General features: G+C 38.2%; 2 protein-coding genes across 3 annotated transcripts; one reads left to right on the top strand and one right to left on the bottom strand.

The window, feature by feature from the left end:
* The first annotated feature begins 119 nt into the window (after positions 1-119).
* Positions 120-7,879, top strand: syt19 (synaptotagmin XIX). 2 transcript variants are annotated; one of them, XM_074678275.1, is made up of 9 exons: positions 120-933; positions 2,425-2,659; positions 2,753-2,826; positions 3,951-4,070; positions 4,397-4,576; positions 4,697-4,846; positions 4,980-5,099; positions 5,954-6,065; positions 6,166-7,879. In XM_074678275.1, the coding sequence occupies exons 2-9, from the start codon at positions 2,470-2,472 to the stop codon at positions 6,471-6,473; spliced, it is 1,254 nt and encodes a 417-aa protein (XP_074534376.1). In that variant the 5' UTR covers positions 120-933; positions 2,425-2,469; the 3' UTR covers positions 6,474-7,879. The 2 variants fall into 2 exon arrangements, with proteins under 2 accessions (XP_074534376.1, XP_074534378.1); XM_074678277.1 differs by having other exon boundaries at positions 2,430-2,659.
* Positions 7,880-9,887: 2,008 nt separating this feature from the next.
* On the bottom strand, positions 9,888-20,501 carry LOC141796764 (myosin heavy chain, fast skeletal muscle-like). The gene is made up of 39 exons (XM_074678027.1): positions 20,295-20,501; positions 20,078-20,221; positions 19,817-19,973; positions 19,691-19,718; positions 19,500-19,605; positions 19,312-19,404; positions 19,137-19,200; positions 18,956-19,054; positions 18,747-18,850; positions 18,500-18,638; positions 18,247-18,365; positions 17,811-17,960; positions 17,514-17,684; positions 17,124-17,424; positions 16,923-16,993; positions 16,737-16,824; positions 16,487-16,604; positions 16,279-16,402; positions 16,058-16,194; positions 15,719-15,974; positions 15,399-15,641; positions 15,139-15,315; positions 14,913-15,058; positions 14,733-14,823; positions 14,257-14,646; positions 14,037-14,163; positions 13,830-13,948; positions 13,549-13,745; positions 13,265-13,448; positions 12,996-13,161; positions 12,750-12,874; positions 12,328-12,636; positions 12,031-12,234; positions 11,816-11,941; positions 10,861-11,031; positions 10,664-10,768; positions 10,473-10,568; positions 9,987-10,118; positions 9,888-9,905 (listed from the first exon to the last, which is right to left on the bottom strand). The coding sequence occupies exons 1-39, from the start codon at positions 20,499-20,501 to the stop codon at positions 9,888-9,890; spliced, it is 5,802 nt and encodes a 1,933-aa protein (XP_074534128.1).
* Between the last annotated feature and the right edge of the window lie 2,563 nt (positions 20,502-23,064).

Consider the following 23,064-nt stretch of genomic DNA (forward strand, 5'->3'; position numbering starts at 1 on the left):
CTCCTTTGTTGTTATGTTTAGTCTTTGTCTGCTAAAGAGATATTTAAACTCAGAATGTGAGACTAAAAAAAACCTTTGCCACACAAGGAAGAAATACTCTTCCTCATTCTTTCAACAGAAACATCTTTAGTTCTATCAGGGTAACTTTTTTTTTTTATTATTATTGTTGTCCTTCAAGTCTCCATTCGTACAGACAGTTTGTAACAAGTCTTCAAAATAAGATGAAGAATATAAGGCTTAAAAAAATAAGTTCATTTGCTGTAGTCATTTTGCCTCAGTTGTTAGAGAGAGAGGTGTGTGTTAGCCGGTCAGTTTATTGTACCTGTCGCTGCAGATAGTTTGGGTATAGTTGATAAAGCAGAACTGTCACTGGACACACTGAGAGCTCAGAGAGGAAACACATCAGATATGCCCACCTCCCCATGTAATGTTCATTAAACATCCAATAAAGTTCATTAAATGTTCTTAAAAGTGAAATAAAAATGTGCATGGTGGAGAATATAGGTGCTCACAAGTAGACGGGTATGATGACTGGACAAACTCAGTGTTTCAGTCTGTGAACATTTACGTCACTTGAAAATTTGGCTTTGGAAGGATCTGAAACAAGAATCAAGACACTCAGAAGGTTGGGTTAAGGTGTCATCTCAATCTACTCAGACCAGTTTGCTAACAATGGAGTGGATGAAGTCAGGTGCTTAGTGTTTGTGTGTGTGTGGATGTGTATGTGTGAGTGTGTGTGGAGAGAGAGATAAAGGAAGCGTGCCTGGAGTGCAGAGAGGAGGAACAGTTACATGATAAGATACTGCTTTGAATTTTTCCTGCTCACAGGTTCTTTTGTGTCTGTGACTTTTCAGAAGTTCTGCATGGATTTATTGCTCAGGAGGGTTTGTGAATTTCTGAAGAGAAGGTGCTCGTGAGTTCCCATTGCCGACAGTGAGTAAATATTTGAGTTTGTCCTTCACGTGCTAATAAGTCAGTTCAAGTGGAAAACAATCACAGAGGCTACACAGAGGTGAAGTCAGAATGTGTCTTTTCTGTTCACTCATCACCTGTCCCCTTAACTTTTTCAAGTATTTAACATTGGCTGTTTTATTTAGATGTTAATAATTAAGGGCTGAGTTTCATTTTCTATCATTGCAGTTGTCACCTTGTTTTGCATGAGGTGTTAAGTGTGGGATATTTGCCTAAGACTGCTTCTGATAATCATGTCTTTGTTACCACGTCAGTTCTACTGTTACTGTATTTAATACACAAATCAACTGACAAGTAAAGTTTGTTGCATATAAGCTGACTTAATGACATGTTGACATGATCATTGTTGCAGATCTTGTACCTTTTAGTGCAGGTATGACAGCTTAAAGTGTGCCTTGGCTCCACGTTGGAGCCTTTGATAAAAGCATTTTTGTAAAGATATTTTAGAGGTTTTTGAGACTGACATGATGATCTCTGAGGATTGAAGTTTGTAGAAGTGGATCAGGTCTTTTGAATACTTCAGCTAGAATGAGGCAGTCCAATACCTCCGCTTTTTACTGTGGTCTTTTACTGTCAGTGCTCTTATTAAGGCTTTGACCATAAAACTGATGCAGCTAAAGAACTCAGCCATCATTCAGCTTTTTATTTGATAATTTTTTACTGCACTATGTAAAAATAATTATTAAAAGTACTAAATGTGTCATTCAAACTGTCACTGAACTGTAATATTTATATACCTAGATATTTTTCTTATTCATTTCCACAAACTTTCTGTCTTTCTTGAATCTTTTAATTTCTGTATATTATTGCTTGGAAGTGACAAAAACAGACGAAATTTTGCATTCATTTGTAAATGGACAAAGAAACAAAAGTATGAAGAATGCAAACAATATGCTTTGATTAAAGCTTCTTTGAAAGCAGGCTGAGAATAATACATTACTTTGTGAAATACTTAGTGTGGGCGGCAAAATCAAATAGACCATCAACATGAAGACTGAGTATATCTCTGGTGATTTTCAGTGCTTTACCTGCTGTTGCACAATAGGTGCAGGTGACATTGCAATTTTGGAGGAAGCAGGATAAGATTTCATTTTTGTAATTAAGCAACGAACCTCTTTACCATTATGAACCACAAAATTCCTTCCCTAAGCTTCAATCTTTTATATATGTGAACCACAAAAAAATCAGATTAAGGCAAGTTTCCCTGTTTGTCCAGTGTTGACACATTTCAGCAACTTCTTTTGTTCACAACAATCCAAAACAAAAAAGGTATTCATTTTAAAAACAAAACTCCTCATGATTATGTTTTCTTGAGTTTTCAGTCTTCAACTTTCACCATTCTATCAAGTCATGAGCTGATGTGCTTCTCTGACCTTTTTGCAGTCATCTTCAGAGAGTCCATAATGTGACATGCAGCTTAGTTTTTACATTGATGTCCTCTCTGTTTTGCAGACAAGCGTAAAGGCTACATGTAGGTGTGCCGTCGTTTTGAGGCTGATGGACTTTCCAGCACCTGTTGGGCCCCCACCTGCAGCTGAAGACCTGATGATGCCGCACTCAGAAACACTCAAATACTGTATCCTGGGTATCTCAGTCGCTCTTCTTCTGCTGGCACTGGGGATCTTGGCATGGCAGATCTTCAGATGCTGCACACACACTCACAGCACACACACTCAGCGAGATGCTTGTGAGTAGAATTTAGTATATCATACTAAACACCGCAGCAGTCGGACAAAACCGTAATTGCCAAATATAACTGTGTGGGGTTTTTTCTCTGCAGTGAACAATGATCTGGAGTACTCTGATGAAAAGCCTGGAACATCAGGAATCTCTTCAGGAACACCATGTACCAGGGTAAGAAGAGGAAAAAGATTTAAAGACTGACTTTTAAGAAAGACCACGTGTCATACACAGTATCTCTTCAAAATTGTATCAGATGACCTGAAGAACAAAGAATGATGCATAAAAGTCGCCAAGTCTAGATTTCTTTGAGCAGGTCATTACATTTGAGGGTCTATGTCCTCAGTTTGATAATGTAACAATTTTTTTCACCATTCATTTAAAAACTGAGTTTTACCATGTAGAACTCTTAGAAAGGTGCATCAGAATATTAAGAAAAAGATTAAACAACTATCACAGGCAAGCTTGTTTAGTTAACTAGAACTTTAACACTGGATTTCTTCATTTAAAATACCTTGGAAAAGATTATTTGAAAGTCTAAAGCTTGTATTTCAAGAGATACCATAGGTATTTGCAGAAAAAGTTACAGTTTCACGGAGGGAGGTAACAAAGAGAAAATCTAGGATAGCTTTGATATAGATTCCTCTCATAGCCTGGGTATGTGTGACAACCCTATTATTTGTGTTTGAGGAGTTAGTTTTTGTCTGTGTACACAGTAGATGACAGATGAGGTGTTTCCTCGTGTAGTACTGTCAGCTTTGTCTGAGAGCTTTTTCCTCTTTTGTTTGGATAGTTGACTGTTTCCATTCCCTGTGAATTGTGTTAGTAAGTTTAGAAACATATTTTGAACATGCAATGAAAGGATCCACCCCAAGCCATTTCCTTTCTTAAAAAAAAAAGAAAAAAAAAGAAAAAATCATGAATAAATTTAAATAAACACTGGAAAAATGGTAATTAGATTGGTTTATGACATTACTCCAGGGGTCAAAATAAAAATACAAGGAACACTTTTTAAAATGATACCAATGATATTACCATATAATCCACCATCAACACTTGGTCACTCTGCTGCTTTTGAAATTAAAGGTTCTTTAAATGCTTTTACCTGACATTTATTCATTCATTCACATTTTACTGCAAGGTGTCTCTGTTTACACACTGATAGATCATTGAACATTCTTGTTTAAACAAATAAAAGTTGACTTAGTTGTCACAAATCAAATAAAAGCAAGAGTCACTGTAGTTGCAAACAGAAACACCACTGGTATAAAGGACATATTTGTCTGCACGTTCCTCAGGTGAAAGATTTAGACACAGAGGTCCAAAGGCTGAGTCGCTGTCTGGCCCAGGTCTTGCCTTCCCCCTCAGGGTCCAGCCAGATAGAGGAGGATATGGAAGAGCAAACAACCATCAAAAAGGTCATAAACATTGCTGTGCATCTTATTGTCTCACAATCTCAAACCTATGTGTATTTTTAAATTATTTTCATCACATGCCCATATTATACCTTAAAAAGACTAGAAGTCTCTTTCAAATGTTTTAATTGGCACGTGTATATGTCTCACGAGTAGTGCTCTCTAAGTAATGAAAACAGGTGTTTCTTTTGTCATTGTGTACTTGGGTAACTGTTGTTTTTAAAGAGAAACTGTTTGCTGCCATGTTCTTCTAATAGTACAATATCTTGATCTTTGAACCAATCTGAAACTAAATCCTTCTGGTTTCCCAACGCATTTCTTTATGCTAGGTTGATGGAACACTACGTTTCTCCGTGTATTATGACCAGCTTCAGTCTCGTCTAGTGGTCACCATCTTGCAGGTGGAGGGACTCCAGGAGCACAGTCAGAAACTCCATCCCTTTGTTAAGATAAGTCTCATGTGGGCCAGCTCACATGGAGTGGAGCTAAAGAGCTGCATAAGTGAAGAGGTAATAATGTCCTTATTATTCACCAATGGGCAAAAAAAATCTATGGCTCTCCTTATTTATGGAAATACAAAACTGTTTCTTGTTTCCAATTCTGCTTGTTTACTGCACTGGCCCTCCTAGGACCGCAGGATAGAACCCGTGATGTGGACAGTGCTGCAGGATTGGCGGACTCGTATCGTAAAAGGCAGCTGTAATCCTTTATATGGAGACCAGTTTAGCTGTTTCTTACAAGAAGATAAGAAGCTTCATCACATTAATCTCAGAATGGAGGTCTGGAAGTTACATTGATTTTCTGAAATCTTTATAACCTCTTTTATACCATTTCATTCAAAAAATATCTAGAAGAGAGAAAACTGAATGTGTTTAAAGTGCATATTTCTGTATGTGTCTGTTTTCAACCAAGGTAAGGGACTTTGACAAATTCTCCAGACACACAGTGCTAGGGGAGGTCAAGGTTCCTCTAGGGCAGCTCAACATCTCCTACCCTCTTGAGCTACAAGAAGATCTTCAGATACCCCAAAAGGTATGACTACTACTCTACTCAGACGTGACAAAAAACTAATTAATCCTTCAATTAAGATGAACTTGAAAAGGCATTTTTTCCCAAAATACACTCACTACAGTAGTAATGATTTGTCAAAATATAGAGATTGTTAATATAGTTTATTACTCAGTGTATTGTGTAGTAACCAGATACCTTTTTTTGGACAGTGATTCAAGGGCTAATGTTGAAGCTAAGCTTGATACCATTTCATACAAAGTCACAGATAAAACATACTAAAACATACTCTCAAAAAAGACTGATGCTTGGTCTGTTATTTACTGTACAGAGACCACTGACTGTTGATAACTTCCTCTCACAACCATACTTTCACAGCAAAAAATGCAATTTAAGAACGTTTTAATGCCTAATTTTTAGTAGAAATTGTCTTATTAGAATTAATATGCACCACATTAACCTGAAAATTCCAGAAAATGTCTTATTTGAAGATAGTTAAAGACAAAATAATGTATTAATTTTATTGAGTATCATAGAAAAATCTACTTAGGGTAGATAAGAAAAATGCACTTGTCAGTTTTCTTGAAATAAGAATAATGTCTTGATACAACAAATTAAAAAGTAGTTAAAGAAAAAAAAATATCAGTTTCACTTTTAGCAGAATAGGCTTTAATGCAGTTGAAATGCTGCTATGTATGAAACAGAAAACGACGTCCTCACTTCTTTGTTGATTTATTAACGTCACATATGCAGTACTGTGTCAAAATATTTTAACCTCTGGTTCCAACTGTAGACTTTATGGTGGCTCCAAATGTTTGTATGTAGCCTGTTTTGAATGTAACTGTCCTGAATTATTAACTTTTTAAATATTCAAACAGGATCTTGTTGGAGAGGTGCTTCTGTCATTAAAGATTCTTCCCACCTCTCAGAGACTCGAGGTTGGACTACTCAAAATCAGAGCAGTCCCCCCAGAAATATGCTCGGACAATGGTAAATGAAAAACACCTACATTTTAAAAACCTATACAAACACACCTATTATGTACAAATCAAGTGTTACATGTAGCATCTTTTGTCTTCTGTATTTTCAGCCTTGTATGCCAGAATCACTGTACAGTGCAACCAGTGCAAGTTAAGGTACCAGAAAACCTCTGCCATAGCCCACTGCCTGGTGACTGTCTTCAACGAGGTCTTCATGTTCTCCCTGCCAGAGTTCCCTCTAGAACAATGCAAAATTTCAGTTTCTGTGTACGAGACTCACATGACTAGGAAATCCACCAAACACCTGGTTGGACAGCTGACTGTGGAAAAGGACAAAAGTTCTGAAGACAAACACTGGAGTTTAATGATGCACTCTGTCCGCCAGCCAATAGCAAAATGGCATGGCTTGCTGATGTGATTAACCCCTAACAAACCCTCACCTTCACTTTGTGGGTGCTTGTGTAGGTGTGAAAGATGAAGCAGGTCATCCCAGATTTTTCATCAGGGCATGTGATCCCATAGCACAGACTGACAAGCCCCACTTTCACTGAGGATAGTTAAACAGAGCTCACAGCAGCATCTAAGCACTGAGTTGCCAATCCAAAAACAAATAGGACAATACAACTAAAAAAATAAACAAACCAAATTACTATTTCACAGTAAGTAAAAAAAGACTGACACAGTATAGAAGTTATGTTCATGTTTAGGCATGAGCAAGTCAGTTCTGCTCAATATTTAATGCAGATGTCGTGATGTTAGTATAAAAATCTTTGAGTTTTTACTTAAGTTTCAGAAAAGCCATTTCCTGCCATAATGGCACTGACCTTAACCCATCCCATGGCCTTGGACCTCAGTTACTTGGCAACAAGAAGAAGCAGGAAATTGGTGAAACCTTTCTTTATTTGGATGATTTAATTCAAAGTACATTTTTTTTTTGGATATTTAAATAATGGATAAAATGTGAAATTTCAAACCAACATTTTTAAAAGGCATCTTGCTCTTGTTGGTGTCTCCCCTCTGGGGAGTCCCAACCCCCACTTTGGAAGCAACTAAGCTTGAGTATCAGCACCTGTTCAGCAATGGACCACTCATAAATTACTTTTCCTTCTGACTTCTCAGTGACAGTGGAGTAACTTCTTAACATTGAACTTTGCATACTTTTTCTTAGTTGACTCACAGTACATTATTTATATTTCTGCCAATCTACTCCTGAGTATTATTGTTATTGTAACATATCATAGCTCTAAAGATATGAAATAATCATGATATATCTCTGAAGAACTGTGATCACTTGATAAACCACTTTTTTGGTTGTGTTTCTGTTTGTGCTTTTTTACCTGCTTGTAAAACTGTTCCCTCTGTTTGTTAACAGCAAGTATACATTTTATATTTACACATTAACTTTCATATTGAGAATCCAAATAGTTTATTTCCAGCAATATAATTTTAATTCCATAGGACAAGATAAAACTTCTAACTGTATAATAAATGTTGTTATACAACTTTTCTACAATTTTCTGGTTGGACAGAATTGAAAGTCTTGACATGTCTTGAGGTACCTGTCAAACTTGTTTCTATTTTAGCTCTTAGCTAGCAGCCTGTGACATAAAGCGTCATTAGGGTAGAGCTCCTTGTGGTGATCATTGTCATTGCTGATTTTATTGATTACTCTTGCCATAAGTAATGTAAAACCTTTTACAAAAACAATTGTTCATGTAATTGATAAAATTTGAAAGCCTTGGAATGTGGTTGTACAATAGTCATCTCTTCAGCCCCTTTGAAATAACAATCTTGGCTAATCCACCACATGGGGGCCTTACTTCTCTCCACATTATTATTATTATTATTATTATTATTATTATTATTATTATTATTATTATTATTGCACAATAAAAGTACATAAAAAAGTAGTTAATAATTTACTCTACTGTTTCATACAGGGTCCTGTAAATTTATTTAAAATATTGAGTTTTAGATTGCTTTGGAATAAAATATTTGGTGAGAAGACGGAAAAAAAATCGCAACACGTTTACTTTGAAACCATGTTGAAGCAAGTTACCTGTACATTTTTCGGATACTTAAGTACAGTTTCAGGAGAAAAACGTTTATTCTGGAAACAGGGCTATTAACAATAGTTTTTCCTAGATCAGCCGCCCAGTAGGCTAATAATACGGCTGTGAATATCTCTGAGGATCTGTGCCATCAGTGTATGGGGCGCGTGCGTGAGTATGTAAAGCGCGCGAGGGCTGAGATAACGGTTTTTGAGGTAAGAACAAACGGTCAAAAGTGATGAGGATATTGATTCAAAATGCCATTTTTAAGAGTTTTATCGAGTGTTTTTTTCTGTTTTACCGTTTTTCTTCACCCAAACCAGGTATCCGGTTGAATTTGTTTGTTTTAGCTATCTTAATATGGTTTCACATAAAGCTAGGAGTAATGGCTGAAGCTAAGGTAAGTTAGCTTAAATTTCGTTTACAGTTGATCCATCTAGCTCACAATAAATGGGGTAAGTTACCACGAATATGGAAGTCTTTAGAAAATATTTTTATGGAGGGAAAAATAAGTTAATGTAGGGTTACAGAAACGAACTCTTATTAATGCTATTACTCATAATTCCCACTCACACTTCACATTAAAATTTAATGCGTACAGTGTTTTTTTTTTAAGGTAGGAATATCAGAGTTGCCGAAAAATATCCCTTTGTTGGTCCTGTCTTTGCGATACCGTTGAAAAAAGTAAGAATAAGTGACTATCTGTTCTATTTTAACTTTCTGCACTAACATTTTGGGTACTGAAAAATAAGCAAACTATAGGTGTCTTTTGAAACGTTTCCTCACTGTTGTTAGATAAAGAGATCATTTAGTCTGGTCTATGTGGTTACGGTTATTGTAGGGTCATTTTTTTTTAGCTTTATGGTGAAAATAGCATCCTCTTAACTAGCATGACACTTATGAGAAACTGGTTTTTCAATTAAATTTCAAAAAGGTCCAGTTTTAGACACTGCATTGTATCTGAAATAAATATTTTTTGATTGTTAAATCACTGTTATTTATTTTATTATGAAAAAATGTGTTGTGGGTCTGAATTAAGTTTTAAATTTGTCACTCCTGTATTTCAGAGGAAAACTATGAGGAAGAAAAAGTTCAAGTCAAACTTCTTCAGGATGGTGGCTGTTTTTTTGGTTTTCATGACAGGTGGGTGGTCCTAGTTAGTGCTAGTTAAGCACTATATATATATATATATATATATATATATATATATATATTTATATATATATATATATATTTATATATATATATATATATATATATATATATATATATATATATATATATATATATATATATTCTAATATTTAAGTAAAATAGAAGCATTTAAAGTTGATAGATAAATCGTTATAATCTTGTTAAATTCAAGAAGGGCTGTATTTAAAAAAAAGCTTATGAAATGAAAACATCTTTTTTAGAGCTGTGTATGGTCTCTGAGCATCAGACAGTGGTTTTCTGCTTCCAGAGAGAAGATGAGCTGATCCACTTTTCTTTTCTACTAACTGTGCCACTTGTGAAGCCTGGAATACAGAGACTTCATTGGCTTAGAAGTGCCATGTAGTATTGCTTAGCTGAAATGCAACTGGTCTGTGCGTTTTCAGCTTTGCTCAACCAATACCATACACACTTCGTCAAAATGTCAGAGCGGCTACTTCAAGACAGACCTGTGTGTTTGTCACATTTTAATATTGAAGATAACAGATATTAAAGACCAGACAGGAATTTTCAAAGGAATTTTATTTCACTTTGTTTAATACATAGGCAGAAGATGATGAGTCAGTTGTTCACTCAGCTTCTTTTCCCTAAAGACATAAATAAGAAACATTAATCTTTGTAATCTTACACTGGCTGAAGCACACTGTTTCCGTAAAATTTGGACTTACCTTGCCAGAGTCACGGCTCTTAGCTCTCAGTTTGTTGACCTGGGACTCAGCAATGTCAGCACGCTCCTCAGCCTCCTCCAGCTCATGCTGAATCTTCCTGCACTTGGACAGATGAACATTGGCCTGCTCCTCCTGAAATACCATAAACAATGCAAGGTAATGTTTTATCTTATTTTATATTTTTATAACATTTAAATGAACAGTGAAAAGGGTTGGTTAGACATGAATGAGAAAAAACATTGTTGGCATGAACATTGTTAAGACTAATTTTTGAAGGCGACTCGGTTGTACCAAAACACCTTTTGTTTATTGATGAGAAAAAACATGAAAAACAGATCTCTAACATTTGAGACAATTAAACGAGTTCTAGTATCCGACAAGTGTAAACTTTTACCCTTCTGTATTATGAATTATTTTTTGTGAAGATTAAAATTTGTTTTTCTACATTAAATCTGTAAAAGTCAAGTATGGTAAAATTGCTCTTACCGCTTCCTCAGCCTGCCTCTTGTAGGCCTTCACCTTGAGCTGCAGCTTGTCAACCAGATCCTGCAGTCTGGTGACGTTCTTCTTGTCCTCCTCAGTCTGCAATAAAATATGGTTTGTATGTTATACATTTAAAAGAACAACTTTATTTTATTGAGACAGTTTTAAATCGATAAATAATAAAGAGACTATACCTGATAGGTGAGCTCCTTCACTCTCCTCTCATATTTGCGGACACCCTTAACAGCATCAGCTCCACGTCTCTGCTCACCCTCAACCTCAGCTTCCAGCTCACGCACCTTTAGGTAACAGCAACATGATAAATGTATATAAATGTGAATATTTTTCATTTCTTGGCTTACTTTTCAAACCCTTAACATGACCTTCTTACCCTAGATTCAAGTTTCTGGAGCTGCTTCTTGCCACCCTTCATGGCCAGGTTCTCAGCCTCGTCCAGGCGGTGCTGCAGGTCCTTAACTGCAACCTCAAGGTTCTTCTTCATTCTCTCCAGGTGAGAGCTAGTATCCTGCTCCTTCTTCAGCTCCTCAGCCATCATAGCAGCCTAGGGGAAAAAAAATGAAACACTGACAAAAGGGGTTGTTCAAAAGGACTTCTTGGTCACTGACTTCATCCCAACATCATCAATACAGATAATTCGTGATACTGAGCCCTGTTTGATTACTTGAATTCCCGTAATTGATAAAGCACCTTTTATGTTTTAAAAATCTAAAGAATAATATTCAAATATCCTAAAGATTATTTCTTTGTAAAAGTCCACATGAATTTAATCCACTCATAATAGGGTAATGGTGCACTTTGACTTGAATATCAAGTGCTCAAAAAGACAGCAAGAGCCTGCATTCTTTACCATGGACATTGCCTGGTTTTCCAAAGCAATTATCACTTCCTCTGTTCCTGTAATCTATATGGATTTTCTGCCCTCTTCAGAAGTTTTATTATTTACAGTTAATTGCCTTACTAAGGAGTCTTCTCCTTTGTTGCTTTAGTAAACTAGTATGCCGTTGCAAGTTGAGTTTTAACAATTGTATCAAAGTGGTAGTATAGAACATAGCTGTATTGTCAGTGCCTCGAGAAACTATTGAAATACACTGCTGCTTTTGCTTTCTAGTTCAAGGTAATTCCAGACTGTTGACATGTAGACCATGAAGTTGTTCATTTCAAATAACCAGTCTACTTGCATTCAGCTAAAAGTTATACTTAGATTACAACATCTAATGTAAATTCTATATTTTAGATGATTGATTCAAATTTCCCATCTCTGATTACTTTAAAATGCCTGGATCGGTCCTGATCCTGACAAATACAGAGAAGACGACTACACCTACATCAGTGATGGCCTTCTTGGCCTTATCCTCTGCATTCCTTGCTTCCTGAACAGTGTCATCCACTTCGCTCTGAATCTGGACCAGGTCAGCCTCAAGCTTCTTCTTGGTGTTCAGAAGGCTGGTGTTCTAAAGGGAGATTGTGTATAATAATTATTATTTCCCTGAAATAGAGATTGATATGGCAGAAAAAGTAGCCAAGATACAGGAAAAGTCACCTGTGAGTGCAGGAGTCCAACACGCTCACTTGCATCCACCAGCTCCTGCTCAGCAACTTTGCGGCTTCTCTCAGTCTGTTCCAGAGCAGCTCTGAGTTCCTCAATCTCAGCTACCATGAGACCGTTCCTGCGTTCCACCATAGCAGCTTGTTCTTTGAGGTCTTCCTGAGCTCTGACAGCATCATCAAGGTGCAGTTGTGCGTCCTAGAGAAAAATGTCAGAATAAAATATACCATGACTGCTAAAATAAAAGAGCTGTAATTATGAACTCTGCATTAATGGTGTGTGCTACAGTACCTTCAGCTGTCCCTGCACATTTCTCAGCTGCTTCTGGGACTCAGCAGCCTGGCGATTGGCATGGCTCAGTTGAATCTCCATCTCATTCAGGTCTCCCTCCATCTTCTTCTTGATTCTCAGGGCATCATTCCTGCTCCTGACCTCAGAATCCAGAGTGCTCTGCATGGAGTCAACCACTCTCTGGCTGTTCCTCTTGATCTGCTCCATCTCCTCATCTTTCTCTGCAAGCTTCCTGTCCACCTCACCCTTGATCTGGTTGAGCTCAAGCTGGACACGCAGGATCTTAGACTCTTCATGTTCCAGGGTTCCCTAAAAACAGAAGGTGTAAGTATAAATCTTTAACGTCGTACTTTTTGTCAAATATTTGTCAAAAAATTAAGATGTTGGAATTCTATTCAGGAGAATTCCCCATAAAATCATACCTCAGCCTCTTCAAGAGCTGTCTGGATCTCAGACTTCTCAGTCTCCACCTGCTTCTTTGCCTTCTCAAGCTCATGGATGCTCTTGCCAGTCTCACCAATCTGTTCAGTCAGATCTGAGATCTCCTCTGCAGAGAGAATGAAGAGTTTTGTATTGTTAAGGCTCAAAATATAAAATGAGAATTAGATAGAAGAAAGAAATAGACCCTTTTCAGCCAAAAGTGTTTGCAGAGTGTAAGGAGAACTTACGCTGCAGGTTCTTGTTTTCACGCTTCATGGTCTCCAGCTGATCCAGGGCTTCCTCATAGGAGTTCTTCATCTTGAACAGCTCAGTGCTGAGAGAACGAGCCTCCTTCTGGGCTCCCTCAAGCTCTGCCTGACCCTCCTCATACTTCTGCTTCCACTCGGCCAACACCTAAATTTCAATTGATTTTCTTAGTTACTGACCAGGATAAGGTTGAATCTCATTAGGGTTTCTAGAGTTGTTTGTTTGAAGAGTTGACAGAAGTGAACATTACCTTGTCAAAGTTCCTCTGCTTCTTGTCAAGGTTGGCAGCCAGGCCATTAGCTCTCTCAACATCAATCATGAGGTCCTCCACCTCACTCTGGAGCCTCTGTTTGGTTTTCTCCAGAGAGGCACACTTGGAATTGACAGCCTCAATCTGTTCCTCAGCCTCCTGAAGGCGCTGGGCAAGCTTTTTCCTGTGTGAAAACAGTGTGGTTGGTCGCAGTGAAAGCCTTGAACTTAAAACACCCACAATATTTTTACAAATTAAAAAACATTTTATGAAAAAGAACTCACTTGGCTTCCTCAAGCTCTTCAGTGCGCTGGATAGCATCAGTTTCATATTTGGACCTCCACTGAGACACCTCACTGTTGGCCTTGGACATTCCACGCTGCAGCTCAGCCTTTGCTTCCTGCTCCTCCTCAAACTGCTCCCTCAGCAGGTCACAGTCATGGCGGGCTGATTGCAGTCCATGGGCAAGAGCATTCTTGGCCTAATGAAAGAAACAATATTTGATAAGAATATCTGTGTTGAAAAAATAAATTCAAGAAGGTATCAGTGAGGTAAGTTTTCTTACCTTAACCTCCTCCTCAATGTGTCTCTTCAGCTCCTCAATTTGCTGAGTGTAGGCCTGTTTGCCTCTGGTCAGCTGGGAGACGAGAGCTTCTTTCTCTTCAATTTGACGCCCAAACTCACCTTGTTAGAAAGAAGGGGTGATACATTATTGTGTGCCACACTTTTACTGCATCAAACAACAGATTTTTTAATTGGTACTTGTAGATACCATTTTCTGTCAGGAGACGTGCTTTCTGTGCGCCCAGGTCATTGATTTGACGGACATTTTCATCGTTCTTGGTCTTCAGTTCGCTAAGTTGGTCCTCAAGAGTACGGCACATTTTCTCAAGATTTCCCTAAAAAGAGAAAGAGATCAAATTAGTGATCATATATGTATGACCCTGTTCACTACACAAACTCATTAAAATCACATAAACTGTGTTTTGTACCTTTGCTTTAGCTACAGCCTCCATGTTGCTGGAGAGGTCATCAATCTCCATCTTGTATTCGCTCTTTTCCTTCTCAAGCTTCTGCTTGACGCGCTGGAGGTTGTCGATCTGCTCTCCCAGCTCAGCAACGCTGTCGGCCTGTTTCTTGCGAAGGGCAGCTGCAGTGGCTTCATGCTGCAGAGTGGACTCCTCAAGATCACGACGAAGCTTCTGGAACTCAGCTTCACGCTTCTTGTTCATCTCAATCTGAGCAGCAGTGGCACCACCAGCCTCCTCCAGCCTCTCACTGATCTCCTCAAGTTCCCTGGAGAGGTCAGCTCTCTGCTTCTCAACCTTGGCACGAGCAGCACGCTCAGCCTCAATCTCCTCCTCCAGTTCCTCAACACGGGCCTGTTAATTGAAGGCATTTTGTCTTTCAGTGAACAACTACTTTACAAAAAACACAGTATGGGTGTTCATTTAACTCATTTTTTCACCTGAAGCTCCTTGATCTTCTTCTGAAGCTGAGCACCCATTGACTGCTCATCCTCAATCTTGCTGAGGAGCTGGCTGATCTCAAAGTCCTTCCTGTGGGATTAACAGAATAAAATCAGTGTGTAGTGTTGGTTATAATCTTGAGTGTTATTGAATGTGATTAAATTGAAAAACCATGTTACTTTTTCAGTTTCTCCTCAGACTGCTGCTTGTCATTCTCAAGATCCATGATGGATTCCTGAGCCAGTTTCAGATCACCCTCAAGCTTTCTCTTGGCTCTCTCAAGGTCCATGCGCAGCTTCTTCTCTTGCTCCAGAGAACCCTCAAGCTAAAGAGTAATACAAGTTTTTATTGACCAGGTTCATCATCCACGTCTGTTTGCTTAACTCAGTGACTTTTGAAACTCACGTCATCCACTTGCTGCTCAAGCTTGGTCTTGGATTTGGTCAGAGTGTTGACTTTGTCTTCCTCAGCCTGCAGATCATCCAGAGTCTGCTGATGAGCCTCCTGAAGGGCTTTCTTTTCCTTGGTCAGCTTAGCAATGCTCTCATCCTGAGAGGCCATCTCTTCAGTCAGGTTCTTCACCTGTATTAACAAGCAAAATGTTGTCATGATGTATTGGGCTCCAGATTTCACTTGATTTGCAATTTATATCTATTTTCCCAAACCTTGTTCTCAGTGGCATGTTTCTCCTTCTCCACTTTGGCCAAGGTAAGCTCCAGGTCATCAATATCCTTTTTGAGCTCAGAGCATTCATCCTCCAGCTTTCTCTTCTTGGCAGTGAGCTCAGCATTGATTTCCTCTTCATCCTCCAGTCTCTCAGTTGTCTCTTTGAGTTTGGCCTCCATCTGGATCTTACTCTTAATAAGTCCCTCACATCTCTCCTCAGCATCTGACAGATTCTCTGATTCCTGGTTTGCAATGGAAATCAAGATGTGAGCAGATCCTTGTTTTAACAGAAACAGACAAAACTTCAATGTTTACTCACTGATGCAACTTGCAGCTGCAGATCATTCTTTTCCTGCAGCAGGGACACCATCTTCTCTTCCAGCTCCTTCTTTTTGGCCAGGGCAGCAGCCAGGTCTGACTGCATCTTCTCATAGTTTTCCTTCATCTGCTGCAGTTCCTTCTCAGTTTCGGCGCTCTTCAGCAGAGGCTTGATCTTGTAGTACACCTTCATCCATGGCCAGTGTTTGACATTCATGAATGAGCGGACATTGTACTGGATGGTATAGATGGCCTCTCTGTTGACAAGAAACATCTGTTATGAACAATCTATTCATGCTTTTCCCCTAATTTCATTTAGTGCAATCTTTTGATAGCTTGCCTCCTCTCCATCATCTTCACAAACTCCTTCCTCATGAGGTAAGCACGGCAGAGAGCCTGAGTCATTGTGACCAGAGTTGCCAGTTTTTCATCTCTCATCTCCTCAAGAGTACCCAGAAGACCAGCTTTGAAGAACACCTAAACAGAAAATTCAAAGTGTATGTAAGAAACTCAGCAAATTCATTGCTTTAAGTAACTATGTAAGACTAAATATTGGCCTACCTTGGTGTGTCCAAATCTGTACTCATCATGATTCACATCAATTGATCCAAGCAACTTCTCTGAAGCCTTCTTGTTATCAATGAACTGTCCATCAGGGATGACACCAGCGTTCAGCACCTTGTATCTTTATAGAGGGAGTTCATTATGAGTGTGAGCTCTGTTTTTTGTGCCCCTTGAAATAAGTTTCGAGTAACATATCATGCGATACCTCTGCTTGAAGTCAGCATAGAGAATTCTGCTGGGGAAGCCCTTTCTGCAGATTCTGATACCCTCCAGCACACCGTTACACCTGAGCTGGTGGATGACCAGGAAGTTCTCCATCAGACCTGCAAAAGACATTCGTTGTAGCTATTTGTTCCTAATAGAAAATGAACAAAACCTCAAAAGAAAACAAAACTTGTGAACTTGCTTAACATAAAAATTCTCAAATTATCAACTAGATTGGGTTTTTCATGTACCTGGAGTCTTTGACTCGTTGGGAATCAGGCAACGCACAAAGTGAGGGTGGGTGCTCCTCAAGTTAGTCATCAGCTTGCCCAAGTTCTCCTGTTGATCAAGAATGTTAACATTTGTCATGAGATCAAGCAACTAAAAATCTCTGACTTAATTGGGACATGACCCAAATTTGCCCTGTAAAATCTTACCCTGAACTGTGAAGACACAGTCTGCATAGAGCCACCCTTCTTCTTGCCTCCCTTCTTTCCACCACCAGTCTCTGTTGATAAATAAGACAAAATCTTAGAGAAGTTTTCAAACAGCATTTACATATCCTTCAGTTTATCAATGATAAACCGATCAATGACCTTAGACATATATGTTTATGATTACTGTTGTTAAAATCATACCCTCAACAACGGGAGGATACAAGGTAGCCACCAACTTGACTGAGGACTTCTGGTACAGCTGAAGAACAGACTCATTCAGTGGATCCTTGTTCTTGTCCAGCCAACCAGCGATGTTGTAGTCCACGGTTCCAGCATAGTGGACCAGAGAGAAGTGGGCCTCAGCCTTGCCCTTGGCAGGCTTGGGCTTCTCAAATGCTTTGTTTTTGCCAAGATGCTGGTCATACAGCTTGTTCTTGAAGGATGTGTCTGTGGCCTTGGGGAACATGCACTCCTCTTCAAGGATGGAGAAGATGCCCATGGGCTAGGAAATATATGAAGGAAGAATATTATGAAACCAAACAATCAGTAAAACCAAGACAATTGCATAAAGCCCTTGATTATAATCATTACCTTCTCAATCAGCTCAATGCAGGCAGCCAAGTCCATACCAAAGTCAATGAACTCCCAGACAATACCCTCCTTCTTGTACTCCTCTTGCTCCAGAACGAACATGGTGTGGTTGAAGAACTGTTGCAGTTTCTCATTAGTGAAGTTGATGCACAGCTGCTCCAGGGTGTTGAACTATAAGAAGAATTACCAGCCAGATGAAACATTGAAAACAAAGAGAAAGTTTGTGTCAAGAACGGTCTTAAGCAAATTGAACAATAAATAAATAAATATATAATTGAATAAGTATGTAAAGCTTACATCAAAGATTTCAAAGCCAGCAATATCCAGCACACCAATGAAGAACTGCCTTGGCTGTTTGGTGTCCAACATCTGGTTGATACGGATGACCATCCACAAGAACATCCTCTCATAGATAGACTTGGCCAGGGCAGTCACTGAATTATTCACCTGAAAAAAATACAGGTATTATTTTATTTGAGACGGTTCAGTATTTTATTTGAGAGACCATAGATGTGAAATAAGAAATACTGTACCTTGGTTTTGACATAAAAATCTACACACCTAACAGTACTCATAAAATTATGTATTTCATGTTTCATCTTTTAAAATGATCATAAGTACTTTTTAATGTATCTCATTTTTTATTGTGTTCAAACAAATGAAGCACTGCAGTATATCAGAAGAAGTAATTGAACCTAATTTCTAACTTTAATATATATCTATTCATATTTACCTGAGGTACAGTCTGTCCCTTGGTGACAAACTCATTTCCGACCTTCACTCTGGGATAGCACAGAGCCTTAAGCATATCAGCTGAGTTGAGACCCAGCAAGTAGGCGACCTTGTCAGCATCTGACAAGAGTAGAAGGATTAAAACTTATACATGCAGCATGTGACACTGCAAAATAGTAATGACAGAAAAAAACACTAGCTGAAAAAGAATATTACAACCAAGCTGTATTTAATGAGTCAAAATTAGAACTCACCTTCTGTGCCATCAGGCTCAGCCTGCTCCTCACGCTGCTTCTGCTTGAACTTCATGTTACCATGGTGAAGCACAGCACCAGTCAGCTTGTAGATGCACATCTTCTCCTCATTATTGAAGCCCAGGATATCAATAGCATTCTGTGTTTGAAAGAAGTATCCAAACCAAATGTTATCACTTCTGAGAATTGATTAGGAGGTTCTTTAATTATTGTCATCATTCATTAAAATAATGTGACGGTCCCTCACATCAGTGGCTTCCAGCTCAACTTTGTCATCAATGCTGGCCACAGTGATCTGACCCATGCTGCACATGGGGAAGTCATAGGGGTTGGATGTGATGAGCGCCATTTCTGGGAAACAAATGTTAAAAGCTCAGTACTCTGTTTTAAATATATCCATTTATACTTGGAGCTGAGGATTAATACAGATTCTGTCAATTTTATCTTTGTGTTTACCAATCAGCTCAGGTTTGTGGTTGGTAAACATCTGGAAGAAGATGTGGTAGCCTCTTTCATCAGGAAGCTGGTATGTCACTCTAGACTTCTCCAGCAGATCTATAAATGTTTAACAAACAAGTTATGTTCTGATCACAATTTCATTCCTGTTTTGTGAAGGTCTCAGAGAACTGTTACTTACATGTCTCAATATCAGCACTAGCCAGTTTGCCAGTTGTGCCGAAATGAATTCTGATGAATTTACCCTGGTTTTTTTTTTTGTTTTTTTTTTTTAAAAAAAAAAAAACAATTTAGAAATACAGAAACATGTGCACTGTTTCACATAAGCCCTGTGATACCAAAATTTCTATACTTACAAAACGAGATGAGTTGTCATTCCTCACAGTTTTGGCATTACCATAGGCCTCCAGCAGAGGATTGGCTGCAATAATCTGATCCTCAAGGGAACCCTAAAAAAAAGAGTCAAAAGTGATATGAGACATGTGATTTTCCTAAATTGAAAGATGACGGAACAATTAAGTGTGAACATTATTCATGAACATACTCCCATCTTTGAATCCTTCTTCTTCTCTCCTCCACCAACAGAGATAGTTGCAAAGTACTGAATGACACGCTTGGTGTTCACAGTCTTTCCAGCACCAGATTCTCCACTGGGTATAGAGAAAGACTTGTAAGGACTTGTACATTGTCTTTGTCAAGGCATAGAAATATAAAGTCAACAAATACTAAACTTACGTGATCAAGACAGACTGGTTCTCTCTATCTGTTGATTTATGAACAAAAAACAGTTCATGAGATTTACTTGCAGCAGGAGCCTCAATCAATAAAATGATATCTTTTCTCACGGAGGTTATGTCTTACCAGTAAGCATGAACTGAAAAGCGTTGTCAGAGACAGAGAAGATGTGGGGTGGAGCCTCCATACGCTTCTTGCCTCTATAGGCACTGACAACTTCAGCATCATACACTGGGAGCCACTTGTAGGGGTTTACAGTGGCACAGAACAAGCCAGAGTAGGTCTGAAAGAGGTCGGAAAGATCCACCAGTTACCATCAGACAGCATACTTTACATGTGAATCCTGTCATAAAATATTCCTAACTATCATAAGGCTTGTTTTCTTACGTAGATCATCCATGCTGCATAACGCTCTTTGAGGTTATAAAGCACAGAGGCTTCATTGAGGTGGGTCATCATGGCCATGTCCTCAATTTTGTCGAACTTGGGAGGGTTCATGGGACAAACATCATCTTCTTTGACTGTTCTCTCCTGAAACAGGAACAATGTGTCATGAGAAATGATGAACTGATAAAGAATTTGACACTGATCTCAAGGTACCAACCTCGTCATTGACCAGGACTTTGACAGTGACTTTGCCACCATCCTTCTTGATGATTGTTGCCTTCAAGTACAGCTCTTTGGCATCAGCCACATAGCAGGCACTCTTGGCATCAAAGGGTGCACTTTGGGCCTCAATTCTCTCCTTCTCTGGCTTACGGAGATAAATGGCAGCTTTGCCATAAATGGCCATCTCCGCGTCTGTGCTCATGGTGGCAACTTTTTCTGTTTGACAGTAACACAGGACCAGACATCTCAGACTGAGCTTGAAGTCTTGGAAGTAAAAATTAATGACAGCCTTAGCACAAGCAGGTGCAAGGACCTTAAAAGAAGATTTTTAAGACCTGTGCATTGAATGGTGTGAGAGCCATTTATTATTCTTTAGAGTTGACAAAGTATTTGGTTTTTAGAAATCACATTGTCACCTACTAACAACAGGAAGTAACTGCTTCCATAAAACCACTGTCAAGCTCGATATAGATTGTCACTTTCCTCAGAGCCTTAATGCTACATGCTTCATGCTAAGACTTGGGTGGAGGAATTAGAATCTTTTCCTAACAATAAGTCTGTGCCTTTTCTGCACATTTACGAAAGTCCCACCAGCTTTTGAAAGGCGAGAAGCCTTAGTCGACAATTAAGTTGGATGAAAGAGGATTTGTTCTGGCTGCATTCCATATCACTTCAGTTGCATTCAGACATGTTTCTTTTCGCTTTTGTGACTATCATTATTTCTTTCAAGGCTGCCCTACACATCCAAGTACTTTGCTCCTCTGATTCTCCTCTCTTGCCAACTTTGTTTCCTCTTTCCTCTTCTCTAACCACATCAAGCACTTTGAGATGCTTACTGACTTAACAAATCCAGGGCTACTTCTAGTTTGATTACCAAGGTAATTATATTTAAGAGCTGCTTTAATCGAACTGAACTGCACACTGACGTTCACCACAACAGACTTGCACAGCACAGTTATGTGCATGGCAAGGGCCCATTCAGTGCTGCTTGCAGCTTTAATTAAATATGAAAACTTTTTCATAGTAAACACTGATTCAAAATCTAATACTAAAGTGAATAAGTTCTGTTGTATTACATATATATTACAGTATTTGGCATACTTATACAAAAATGTATTCAATTGCAAATCGCTCTTACCTGGCCCCCTTTATGTATGACGTATTCACCAATCCTGTACAAAACAGTTCATTAGATTTGTTAGAGCAGGTTTAAAATTATTTATTTGTTCATTTGTGCCGTTTGAATAGCCTTTATCTTTAACAACAAGAATTGGTCTGCTGCACTGAAGAATGTAGACTTACCACAACCTGGACCACAGCTTCTTCTGTGGCACGCTGTTTCCTCAGTGTGTTTCCTACTTATATTGAAAGGGATCAGCTGACACCGCTGAAGTTAAATGTAGTTGCGGTCCAAATGTGGTATGGCCATAGAGACTTACGAGGTATACATAAAATGTGTTGACAGCATATACTGTGCATCTACTGTTTCAGGTTTCAGTGAGGCATCATAGTAATAGATGTTTGCATGATCATTACTCATCTGTAGCTTAAGTTTGAGAAACATACTGTTTTTTCTTATTTTTTTTAAAATAAACTACTTTTAAAAATCTTTCTTTTTGATTAAAGTAAGTGCAGTTGAATGTGTCTACTAAAAATAAATAATCTGCTACTATTTAAAATGTTTACTATCATTGTGCAGAATAATGATAAGTACATTTCAATTATCTCAAATGATGCCTGTTAACAGTGATAATAAATTATTTTCTAAATGACATCCCCTTACTTTAAAGTATTTCTTCTAATCAGTGATGATTAATCATTATGCATATCCAGCGCATCATCTTACAACTTTGACACCAAAACTGTCAGCACCTAAACTCTGCTGTCAAATCCATATCAGAGTTTTATTGCTTCTTGATTCTATCATTAATTAATATGGAATTGTCTTTAATTTTTTTTTTTTTTTATTATTATTATTATTGATCAAGCCTTAAACTCTGCTGTCAAATCCATACCTGTTTTTTATTGCTTCTTGTTTTCATCATTAAATAAAATGGAATTGGACAATTGAACAATGTTTTTCTTAAGTTTTGATCAAGCCTTAATGAGAAGTTTGACTTTTTTTATTTCGAGACATGAAACTTTGGAAGACAGGCTGACAGGCTGACAGGCTTGGCATTTGCCCTGCAAGTCTTAAATTTACAACAACTCGAAAGACTACTTTAAAAAATTCAAAATTTAGTTTTACAACTTTTAAATCCTTAATCCAGTTCTTTGCCCAGACTCAAAGCCTAAACTAAGTCTTATATTTGGCTCAACAGTATTTAGAAAATAATTTATTTAAAAACATTTTAAATACTGTACCTGGTTAATAAGGAGATCAGTTGGTTGGTAGATTTGTACAATGCTAAAAAACATATTCAAACAATCAAAACAAGAATATCAGTAAGAATAAAAAAATCTTTATTTAGTGTATCCTTTAAGTTGTCTAGGAACATGTACAATTTTAATTTAGACCTGGGCTGTTGCCAGCTGCTAAAATTAGCTCTTCTTCTGAATGTTCAGTAACTTTTGAAACACTAGTCCTTTCCACATGCTTTCAAATGTTGCTTACAGCAGACATTCTCATCTTTCCAGGGGAATCACATTTGTCTTAATTTGCAATTTTAGTGCTTCAAATTTGGATCAATGATTTGTTAAAGATACCTTGGTTTCTCTCTCTGAGCTAAGTGGCAATGGTTGTAGATGTGTAGTCTCACCCTGTG

Source organism: Halichoeres trimaculatus, unplaced genomic scaffold (assembly GCF_033239565.1).
Source record: "Halichoeres trimaculatus isolate MK-OKI-2021-1 unplaced genomic scaffold, fHalTri1.1 fHalTri1_scaffold_10, whole genome shotgun sequence".
NCBI classification, from domain to species: domain Eukaryota; kingdom Metazoa; phylum Chordata; class Actinopteri; order Labriformes; family Labridae; genus Halichoeres; species Halichoeres trimaculatus.